We start from the raw sequence: 11,724 nt of genomic DNA, 5'->3' as shown, positions 1-11,724 counted from the left end.
TGAAACAAGGTTTCGTTTGCATTTGTGATGGAAGATCCAACAGTTTCATGCTAAAGCAACCTATGAAAAAGTCAGTTTTTCACTAGCTATCACCACAAAACAATGTTCATTTTAACAATACAATGAAAAACACTCATAACCTGATTTTCTTGAGCAGATCCCTATGGGAGGGGCGAGTTTCATCGACAACAGAAAAATGAGCAAACTGAATACATTGCCGGAGTGTACGAAGTTGAAAATGAATATAAAATGAAGCACCAATCAAATGCTCTTAATCTGCATCCATTTCCTCTAATGCAGCTTTCGCAGCTGCCTTGGCTTCCTCCAAGAGATCATCTGGCACCTGTTAATTGAAGGAATCATTTTAAGGAGCTTCATAAATTATAAACATCCACACGCTTTGTTTAAATTTAGACCCGTCAAGACGGGCATAAATTATTGGAAAAGCTATCAGATATGAGCAATGATAGCTAAGCTCCAATATATGATTCCACATATGATGCCCGCCACAAACCTACTCATCTAGGTCATACAATCAGGCTGTAAAAAGTAAGCACCACATTGGAAAAGGTCATGTCGAGGGCCATATATTGAACACCAAGCATTTTTCATCAATTAAATCAAAGACCAGAGCCACCAGACTAAAAGGCTCTGTGTGGCTGCTAAGAAAATGAAATAAGAAAAGCAAATCATCAAATCATAGGGGAAAAAAGAAGAAAAAAAAGGGCTCCAGAATTTTCTCATGTTTGCTTGAATTGAGAATATTGCAAGGAAACTTGTACAGAAAGTTGTTGGGAAGTGCCATCTTGTAGCACCAGCCTTGTTTTATTTCTCTCAAACTCAATATTTATAAGAGAAGAAAAATTTAAGGCCCCGTTGAGAAAATAGTAACCTTAATTTCACCTTATTTTTCTCTCGAATTCTCACTTTATTACAAGACAACAGAAAATTTTCCTCTCTTACAAAATTTTCTCTCCCTTTTCTCAGTAACCAAGCAAGTTCTAAAGACAACCAGCCTAATTTTTCCCGTATATAGTGCAGTTACAACAACAGGATGTAAAAGAGGACTCCAATGGGAGTTGCACTGTGAAAATCTGTATTCTTAGATGCGACGCATACAGTCAAATGCCCGAAACGAAAATTTCTATGTTTTGGATACTTATTCACTATGCATCAAGCCATATGCAAACACAAAGGAATGTTTTACCATTGTAATTATTAATTGGGATTATTTGGTGCACATATGTGAGAGATATCCAAAATTTATAAAATTTTGTTGGCAGGCATTGTAGATCTCATTAATCACATCCAACAAGTTAGATTTTCATCTTGCAACTCTAAACACCGAATTTACAATATGTATAAAGTTCTTTCTTCACACCTGGTATTATCACTGTGGCTGGAAGTGTCATAACTTATATTATATATAGAAATCACAAAAATATTTAGAATCAGACGTTACTGATTATTAATTGTCAACTGTCATGTCACTCAACAATACCTTCAGACATTAATCAACAATATATAAAACAATACTTAATCAAGAGTCTCTATTAAGTGTATTAGCAACTAATATTTGTGAAACAGTGATGACATCAGGAAACTATCAGAACTTAAACTGAAAAGCACCCCTCAAACTATGGGCAGGTGTGCACATAAACATATAAACGCATGCAACAAATGCATACATGTGTCCAAACAAGCATGCACTAATGAAAACAATATGAAATTAAAAGATTTGAGTTCAAGTTGGCTATGTAAATCAGGTTGGTGATGAGTAGCACAAGCGAATTTAAGGACTAAAGTAGATATAAAAGAATAATAAACAACAAAGTAATAAATAGGAGTGGACATGGTGGAGATATGAGTTCTCAGTTGTCTCATTTGTTTTGGAAGATGTTTGGAAATAAGGGGTGGGGTGCATTGGGAAAATTTTGTTGAGAGTGACCAACAAAGAGATGCTTCTTCATATTTCCAAACAGGACGGACAAAAAAAATATGGATATTCTTCTTTAATGCCACCTAGTTGAAGAATAATAATACATTTTGACAAACAATATATTCAATTCCAACGCATTTTCTTCTGAGGAGCATCTTCAGAATTATTTTAAAGGCAGTTCTGAGTCTAAAGGTAACCTAGGAACAACATTAGGAATGAGTACATAAAAGAACTTAGAAATATATATACCAATAGATGATAATAAAATAGAATTGATTCAAATTGTTTGGTTTTCTGCAATGCATACTGCAAATGGGCCTTCAAGGTTTAGATTTGTGATAAGCTGGAAAAGTGGGAAGAACGAAAAAAAAAAAACTAATTGTAAGTCATGAAAAGAATTGGACCTAGTTAGCATTGGTGGAGGGCTCACTGTTGCAAAGAATCAATTGCACGAAGGAATTTGTAAAATCGACCTTTTTAGGTATGTTTTGTCAGTGATGGATATGGCAATTTAGCCACCAGAACAAGAAAGGTTCCTGTTGCATTCTTGTAAAGCATATTACCAGAAAAAGAAAGAAGTGGCAAACACTAAAATGAGCACTTTGTGGTGAATGATAAAAACATTACTATCGAATATAAACATCAACATTTGGGGTAAAAACGACTTCTATCCAAATCATATTAAAACCAATGATAATGTAGAATATGGCCATCGCAAACTGTAAGTGAACTCAATGACATTAAAATACCGTTTATGCATATTTATCCTTCACTGGGCAACATCTTTATAGTTAAAATACTTTTATGTTTGTTTTGCTAAAATACTGTTTATGCATCTGATTCCCTTTTTTTTGGTGATATGCATATGATTCCTTCACTGGGCACCATTTGTTATAGTTACCTTCTGGTGCTGGCGATTGGACTCATCACAGACCCAGCTCATTTCCAACTCAAAGGCTTTATCCTTTGCCTCGTCATGTACCCCATAAATTCTGCATGTCACAAAAAAAAAAAATGCAAACCATATGGTGAAAGAGTGCAAAAAGGAGTTGCAGAAGGTGATGCCCATGCATAGAAAAAGACCATCCCTTCTTTTCTGAAGAATCAACCAGCAAAAGAGATGTTTAAATATTCTTCCAGTCAATTTTTTACTTAAAACAAATCCAAGTTGTCACATTGAAACGGTAAGAGAATAGGAAATTCACTTTCTTTTTTAGGTTACTGAATTTAATATATAGTTAAAAGGTCGAGAATAGTCTACATAAGTGATCGCCGAACCACCGAACTGAAGCCCAGTCAGAATGATTCAGCATCACACCTCGGTTCAGCTATAAAAACCCTCCGCTCAATGATTCTCCCCCACTTTGTCCGATCGTTCAAGAGCCTTTGAGGGCTCTCTCATTCTCTTCGGTGCCAGACGCCGCTCGCTCCCCCATCTTCACCCCCCCCCCCCAAAAAAAAAACCACCACTCATGGCCAGCCGGCATAAGAGGGCTTTGTCACTGAGAAGCCTTCCCCCACTCCCTCCTTTTCCTCTCCCTGTTTCGGTATGCCCCAAAATGGCACAACACGGACCATACCGTGCCAACCAGTTGTCGACCGGTACAAGCCCCAATACTGGTTCGGCAAACCTTGGTTTATATGTGGTGAAATATTCTACTTTCCCATATATGGCATTTGAAAATCACCTTATAATATCACATTTAAATCACAATTCCATAGGACCAGAAATAACAAAATATGTAGTGAAGAGACAAAAGGTAACTGATGATTAAGCTAGGACAGAAAGGTCACAAGGACCCACTGCAAGAGAACAAACAGCACCTTCTATATGAGTGGCACTTTCCTTTCTAAATAGCTACATCTTGGAAGGCACTATCACGCTTTGGCAAGTGAACTAATAAATTTCCCAGAGCAGATAAGGATTGTACCTTACCAAGAACAATAAAGACAAGGATTGAAACCAAAGCAGACAAAGATGTAAAACTAAAAAGAATAAAGACAGGGACTGAACCCAAAGTAGACAAAGATGTAAAACTAAAAAAGAATGAATTATTTGTAATGGAACTATCTAAATTTACCCTTAGCATAACAGATCTGCCATTTTGTATGGTGTCATATATTTCCATGTGATATATTTGCAAACTTCAGTTAATTTTCTCTTGATCAGGTGGCAGCAGCAAACATACTGTTTCCAAGTCAATCCTCCAATCTACCTTATTACATCAATAAACCATAAAATTCAAAAGAATGGCTTTCTTGTTGCAAGAACCCCAGAAATCAGTAGGATTAGATGGGGAAGGGGGATTCTCTAAACACGATGTTTAACTTTCAAGGAGATACACTACTATTGAAAAAAAAAAAGTAAAAAGGAACTCTAAAGACTCTTGAGTAAATTATCCTTCATCCAAGGAGATTTTAAAGACAATTTCGAAGTCTGAAACTATGAACATTATAGATAGAGTTAGGAAAAGAAATACTCTTGGAAGCTAATCAGCTTAATATTTCCAAACATGGTACAGCACACTACTGATACCAGGTATTATCACTAGATAGATCAGATATATCTAATAACCAATGGCATCATTTTCTAATTCACAGGAAGATATGAAGGCGGCGTAACCTGAGCCTACCTGCAACAACATGAACCACGACTAAGCTAAAACAGCTGCATCTTTAGTGGGGTCGTGAGTCATGCAAACTTATTTACAAATACTTCCAAGGTAAAATATTAATTTCCTGTTTCGTCTAGTTTGAATTTTCATCTTCAATGATTTCCAAAGCAGAGAATGCCTGTCTCTAACAAAGATAAAAATGGATCGCAAGGAAGGAGATCAAATTCCCATACACAAGATAAGCGATAGTAAAAAGCCAAGTTCTTTGGATCTCATAGTATTTTTTTAATGCCTGTTAATCTAATAAGTCTGCTATATTGTTTGATCCCTGCTGAGTATTCGAATCCAAGCTTCAAATTCCAAAATTCTCCTACTACCTTTTTTCCATAAGTCTCCTATTATAATAGCAATCATAATAAACCTTTTCGACTATAAACCTTCACTTTACCTTCCATATGACACCATGAAACTCTAGAAGAGTGTGCAATTGTCAAGAAATTACACAAGAATCCATAGAAGAAACCTATGTTCTGCCGTTTGACTGTGGGAATAAAGACATGATTTCTTTTCTTCCACATGCCATATTTTCTGAGAAGAGTGGTGCTTTTGTGATCACTGAAAGATTAAAACTAATGGAACAGATGATTGTTCCCAACTTCACTTGATTAACTGAAGCTTTTCAGACTCCCTATTGCCATCATTGCATCTAGTGATGCCACCACCATCATCCCACTCTTGCTGCTACTGCAAACAAGACCACTGTGATTGCTGCCAAACAGCTCCAATACCACTTGTTGCTGCCTCCCACAACAGAAGGTATAACTAATTGATCAAACTGAGGGCCCGTTTGCATGCCTGAGCAGGTTGTGCGACATTTCAGAATGGATGCAAAGGAATGAAGAGAGGAAAGGAAGACAGGCGGCGGGAACAGGAAAAAGGTCAATGAGATTGGGAGAAAGTGAGGATCCCACAATATTCCAGGCTATTAAAAAAATCATTTTTCACATGCAGTGACATGCCAAAAAATATATTTAGTGGTAGAGTTAGTAGCTTCCCCAATTCCTCCAACTTATCTCTTCTCATGGCCTGTTATTTGAAAAGTCCCACAAACATGGGAAATATCATTAGGGTAGGATTGTCAAGCCATCCAAAGACGGCCTGGATGTGCACAAGCACCTCAGAGTAACACAACAAGAGAACACAATAATAAGGGGTAATCTACTGTCAGAACAAGATAACGGAATGATTGCAGAATCACTTACATCTTGGCAACTTCAATAACCCCTTCCCTGCAAGTTAGTTCAGATAACTTCAGCTTCTCTATCTCTCTGTATAACACCATCAATTAAGCCATGTCAATAACAGGAATATAAAGTCAAATATATTCATGTCATCATATAGATCCAGCAGAAGAATAAAAAAAGAGTTATTTTGAGCCACGAATTAGGACTTGCACTAACCTACATACTTAAAAATATTGAGCATGAGCATACAAACAAATATGAATAGCCAAGGAGCATTCATGTGAGAGTAATATGTAAAAACAAGATGATAAACATGCAAGAACATAGTGCATAAAATCTGAATACTGAAATGATAATTACAAGATGAGGTGTGTGTGATTGTAGGAAGAGTCTATGCTATTACTTTCATTCAAAGTTAATCAAGGAATGAACGAATTCGCACCTTTATCAAATAAGTTGCAATAAGGAAGCATATAAATAGGTGAGCATTAACTTACGTTTTTGCAGCCTGTCTTCCCTTTCCAATTGCAGCACCAAAGTACCTCTGCACAAATTTCACTTATCAAAGATTATAAATTGCTGGTAACTTGAACTCTAAAATGGAACTTGAATAAAGCTAGACCCACTGCTTTCACAGATTTGCACACTCACAGACGTGTGTGTGTGCACATACATGCATGCATGTTCACACATGCACAAACATTCATATCCTCACTTATGGACTTGCATAGGCCTATGAGCCTCTAAATTGTTGCTATTATTGATGACCAATGACAAATAACACATAGTTATGACTCACAAAAGAAAGATAAAAGCGGCACTAGTTTTCTCGCATTATTTTTTTCATACACCACAATGAACACTCACATATGAGATTCCTGATGGTTCAATCATGTACAGCTGCGGTCCATCTCTGTCATAACCCCCAAGAAGAACTCCACAGCCAAATGGCCTGCAATTTAAAGTTTGAAGTAAAAGCAAATAAGCTCATTCATCGTATAACTTATTTTCAGTGAATGAGGTTACAAGTGAAAACACAAGAAAAATGTCCAACCTCAGCCACCAATAAAGCGTGCAAAGATGAACATAACCGGCAACACGTTCTGCAAGTTCTTTCACGGGTATTGGCTCGCCATAGACTCTATCATCATTAGAATATTATATTATTTCTTTTGCAATTCAAATAATGAAAATCAAAACAATTTGCTTCAGGTAACCATCCTTTGCATTTTTGAAAATTATATAATTATTTTCTAAAGAAACTGTTCATGGCACAGAGTTGCCAAATGTAAACCTTTCATAACTGGTTGCTTCAGACTTAGCTCGTGCAACGATTTGCCTACCATCTGCAGCCAAGCCTGCCACAGCCTGCAATTAAGAATGGAGAAAGTTAAAAATAAAATTAATCCAAGGTGGCAGAATGTGACAGTAAATACAAGATGTCCACAATAATTCTGAAAATAAATTTTTAATTGGTACAACAAAGGAGGCTTTAGACACAGTACAGGATAACATTCCGAACATATATTTCACCCTATACAGAAAACATATGTTCTCTCTATGGTAGAATGTTACCTAAAAAGGATGGGGCAAGGATTGTCAGTTATGGACATCTTTTTCAAAGAAAAACTGGTAAAAAAGAACTTTAGATGAAAACCATATATGCAGACAAGTGACAAGGATCAATACATCAGCTATGTTAGAAATCTTGGCTCCCAGTTCAAGCATCCATAGTAATGTTATTTGATGTATTTAAAATAACATTAAAAGTTTGAAACACATTTTAACAGAAACAAAATATTTGACCAATCAATAGCAATTAACACAGCAACTTTACCCATCAGGGGGAACAGATGTAGGTGTCTCCAGCCATTTTAGCCTACATGGTTGCATTAAGACTATTGTTTAAAGATACTATAAACAGAAAAATCCGAAAGACAAACAAAAGAATGTTTATGGCGAATGTAAATGCTGTTGGGTTTCTTAAACATAACAATTTGTAGAAAGTCGGGGCATCAGGTCTCAAAATATAGCTCTTTTCGCAGGATCTTTATAAAATGATCTAGAAATATTGATAGCACTAAAACAAGTATGATTTATGAATATGTGACATGCATGAACAAGAAAATTGGAATCATATTATGTTGTTGGAAAGAAGTTCAGGCATCATTACTGATTATCATTGATAAAAATATAAAATATTGTATTCCAAAAGCATTAGTTGCTACTGTTTGTAAAGGACATGAGTTACTTCATCAACCACTAAATCTTTCTAACATCATTCACATGCCCATCATATTGGTGCAAAAATTTTCTAGAAAACCTTCAGAATTACACATTTTAACCCATGAACAGACATTAGCAAATCATTTTTGATGGATCAATAATTTTGGTAAATTGGGTGAACTCAACTATATTGCGATGAAGTAATATCTATGAACTGAAATAGAGTTTATCATGATTGCAGTAGAAAGTATCTTGAAAATTTGACTCCAATAGTAATTGATTCTAGAAGTTATCCAACACATGTGAACTAGTTTCATACTAAGAAAATACATGTAAACCAGTTTGACACTAAGAAATGTGCATGAGTAAGAGAAACACATTTTCCCAAAATATTAGAAAAAGACAAGTGGTTGTTGGCAACAAAGAGGAATAAAATTCAATACAGACAAAAGGAGCCTATGAATTCACGTGACGAGAATAGAGATGACTAGGATTTCAAGGGACATGTCTAGCACAAATTCAGAACAAAGTAACGTGAAACATGCCAAGAGGCATATGAATGGAAGAGTTATTCAACATTTTTTTGAGAGATTTGTACAATTTTTCAGTTATGATAGCTCGCACAAAGTTTGGCCTTAAACTTATAATTTTTTATATTTCTTCAAGATGAATTAGTTGCCCATTTCTTTAAGATGAATTAGTTGCAGAACAGATGAACTGAAGCTAAGCATAAATGAGTTCATTCTTTCCAACACAATTATAATTGCCTAAGCATAGGTTAAGGGTTTTTTAGCCCAACTGTGACTAGAACTGACTTGAAGCCAATCATAAATTATACTCCCTTTGCTAATTGTGAGTTTTTCATCTTGTTCTAATCTTAATGATTGGGTTCCTTCTCCATACCATTAGTTTTTGAGATTGTCACTAACGAGATTTACCAACGCTGCATGTTTTCACCAGCAGATGTTTTTACTTCTAGGTAATCAAAAGAATTAATGTATAAGCACCTACTGTATATAGTAAGTTGCATAATTCACTGCAGATTCAAACAATTTATTGTAGAACAAAAAATAGCAAAACATAAAAAGATGAGAAATGGGTATGGTAGATAAAAGGAACATCATAAGTTTGATTAAGACATAAAACGATGAGACATTAATGGAATTTCTAACAAACTTTTAGATGTTCAGATGAAAACAGTGTTGATACTGATTCATTGACAAGATAATAGACTTCTTAGACCATCTGAAAATCTGATTATAAACTGAGTTCAGAATTAAGTAGCGGGGTTTCATAATCATAACCATAAAGCCCTATCCCAACTGTCTAAGAATTGAATGGGAGATACATGAGTATTAAAAAGTTTAACAATGGGAAGCACTTCTAGGTTATGGTCAATCTAAGGATCACCTCCATTTCAAATTGTACTTACTGCAGTGGATGCATAGCAAAAAGCAGAGCCAGCAGACTGCATGTACAAGGAAAGACTACACACATACATGGAATGCATGAAAGTAAAATCAGCATTTGCGGGAACTACATGTCAGGCTATAACTCATTTTTATGGTCAACATTTTACAAGGTAGTATGCCAAAGGCACAGATCAGCTCACCTTGTAAAGGTACAACACACAGTTGCCAGTGTATCAAATGCATCCCATGCTGAACATATAGCACATGGTGCAGCATGGTCTTTGAGTAGCCACACTGCAATGCTTCACGGTCAAAAGATGGCAATGGCATGTCATTCCACATCAAGACAACCAAATATATTTCCCTTGCCTCATATTGCCATTGTTCTCTCAACAAGTTTCTTACAAGGTCAAAAAACTCCACCTATAATCCAGCTCCCTTTTATCTTAAGACAATTGAAAAGATTTTCTTATGTATATCATAAAAAAATTTAAAAAAAAACTATGAGACTTTAGAGGGGTATGCATGAAAATTTGGTGTTATCACCAAAATTTATTTTGAAAAAAACAAGAAGAAGAAGATGAAGAAGAGGAAAAAAGTGTTCTCTTATAAATGAAAATTGTTCACATGTACTTCCTTATAGGGAAAAGAAGTTCTTAGTACCAGATTTGAGAATGGGTGATTCTCTAACTCCGGTAATTCTGAATATCAGGTTAATGCAAGATGGTGTCTCTGTTCCAACAAAATACATGCCCATATACCTGCATATATGCGTATGTATATGTGCATCTATTTATTTTTCTACAACCTAGAAATGCTTGGTTACGTTAGTATCATACAGTTAGATCCTCACACCTACACAATCGATTTAGTAAGACAATCAAAGACAAAATCCCTATGGTCCAAACTCCAAAATCGCATCTAGCACTGCTGACCAAATTTATCACCAGTATACGACATGTGCTCATTAACAGGTAAAACGGTCCGGAGATCATAATTACCACAACAAATTTACAAAAATACATGGCCTAACTGAAAGTTAGAATACTAATCTGTAGCAGCAACAAATCGAAAAGCAGGCTCCCAACTAAAATAAAGAGAAGGTGAAAGATTCACAAGAATTTACCATGCCAGAATGCCGATGAACGGAGTGGATCCTCCGATTCGACCCTGCTAACATCATCTTCGATGAAATGAGCTTCTCCACACCCTAACACCGCCCAAATCAAAATGTTTAACTAACAAAGCAAAAACCCTAAAAATTTTGTGTAGGAAACAGAAAGAAATCAAATCCATCGAAGCATACCATAACGATCCCGTCCTTGCATTTGATCCCAATTACAGTCCTAGCAGAACAAAAAGGAGAAGAAGAAAAAAAACCTTTAGATTTCAAAACCACAAAAATAACTCAAAAAAATCAAAAAATTAGAAAAAAAAAAACGTCGAGAGAATCTAGAGTAAGATCAAGCAGAACAACGAAGATTTCGAGAAATTAAAAGATAGAGAAGGGATCCAACCCGCTGTTGTCGACGGCCTTGGCGGCGTACTCAATTTGGAAGACTCTCCCATCGGGGGAGAACGTAGTGACCGAGAGATCGTAACCCGTGCCGATGCTGCTCATGATGCCTCTTCGCTTCCACTTTTTTTTCCTCCGTCTTTCTTCGAATGAAATCGAATGGAGAGTGAGCGAGAGCGAAGGTTTTGGTTATAAAGGCCAAGGAAGGGTTTCTTAAGGCTCAAGAAGAGAAGAAAAAGAGGAGAAATATTAGAAAAGGCTGACAGCGGCCGTCTATTTGACTCAGGAACCCAGACCCGCTTTTAGATGGACCGACAGGGGTAGAATGGGCATTCAAGCCCCGAGTAAACCACCTAAACTCCATGAATAGCGTAAAAAGCCGGTTTGGTCTTTTCCGGGTAGATTCTCGGGTACGCGTAGCAATACTCTTTTTCCGCTTCCATCTCTTTGTTGCTGTGTTTTGTGGCCTTCCGTTCTCTTCTTCCCCCCATCCTTTTTTCACTGGCAATTGAATGCTTACAAAACACTTGAGAAAGTAAATAAATATAAAATTATTAATTATTTTTTATTTAAATTATAAAGTTAATGACGGAATCTCTCTCATGTTTTTTCCTCTTTTTTTGACATTGTGTCACTCTTAAAAAGAGTGATTGAAATCTCATTATTTTTTTCCATTTTCAAGGTAACTATTTTATTTTATTTTTCAAAATTGAATTTATTTAGATAGAAATTACTTCTATTGCAAAAGAGGTGGAAGAGCAATTTTTTGGAG

The 11,724-nt window shown here is 36.0% G+C and overlaps 1 protein-coding gene across 1 annotated transcript; it reads right to left on the bottom strand.

Annotated features, from left to right (window-relative positions):
* On the bottom strand, window positions 1-11,198 carry LOC103722970 (proteasome subunit alpha type-3). Its single transcript, XM_008813736.6, has 10 exons — window positions 10,954-11,198; window positions 10,743-10,782; window positions 10,563-10,646; window positions 7,093-7,166; window positions 6,853-6,939; window positions 6,666-6,750; window positions 6,296-6,342; window positions 5,817-5,882; window positions 2,841-2,931; window positions 1-343 (listed from the first exon to the last, which is right to left on the bottom strand). Exons 1-10 carry the CDS (start codon window positions 11,055-11,057, stop codon window positions 272-274), a joined length of 750 nt encoding a protein of 249 aa, XP_008811958.1. The 5' UTR covers window positions 11,058-11,198; the 3' UTR covers window positions 1-271.
* Between the last annotated feature and the right edge of the window lie 526 nt (window positions 11,199-11,724).

The sequence above is a fragment of the Phoenix dactylifera genome, chromosome 8 (genome assembly GCF_051530095.1).
Source record: "Phoenix dactylifera cultivar Ajwa chromosome 8, Ajwa_hap1_PhDact_Kaust_v1.1, whole genome shotgun sequence".
NCBI lineage: Eukaryota > Viridiplantae > Streptophyta > Magnoliopsida > Arecales > Arecaceae > Phoenix > Phoenix dactylifera.
Note: the sequence above shows the minus strand (reverse complement) of the source record. Positions and strands in the feature narration are given on the sequence as shown.

Bases quoted from the DNA above. Each gene is read 5' to 3' on its own strand.
- LOC103722970 (XM_008813736.6), bottom strand. From the start codon at position 11,057: ATGAGCAGCATCGGCACGGGTTACGATCTCTCGGTCACTACGTTCTCC. The intron at 2,932-5,816 runs GTAAGTGATTCT...TGTGACATGCAG, and splicing joins GTTATTGAAGTTGCCAAGAT to AATTTATGGGGTACATGACG. The intron at 344-2,840 runs GTAACTATAACA...TTCAATTAACAG, and splicing joins CCAATCGCCAGCACCAGAAG to GTGCCAGATGATCTCTTGGA.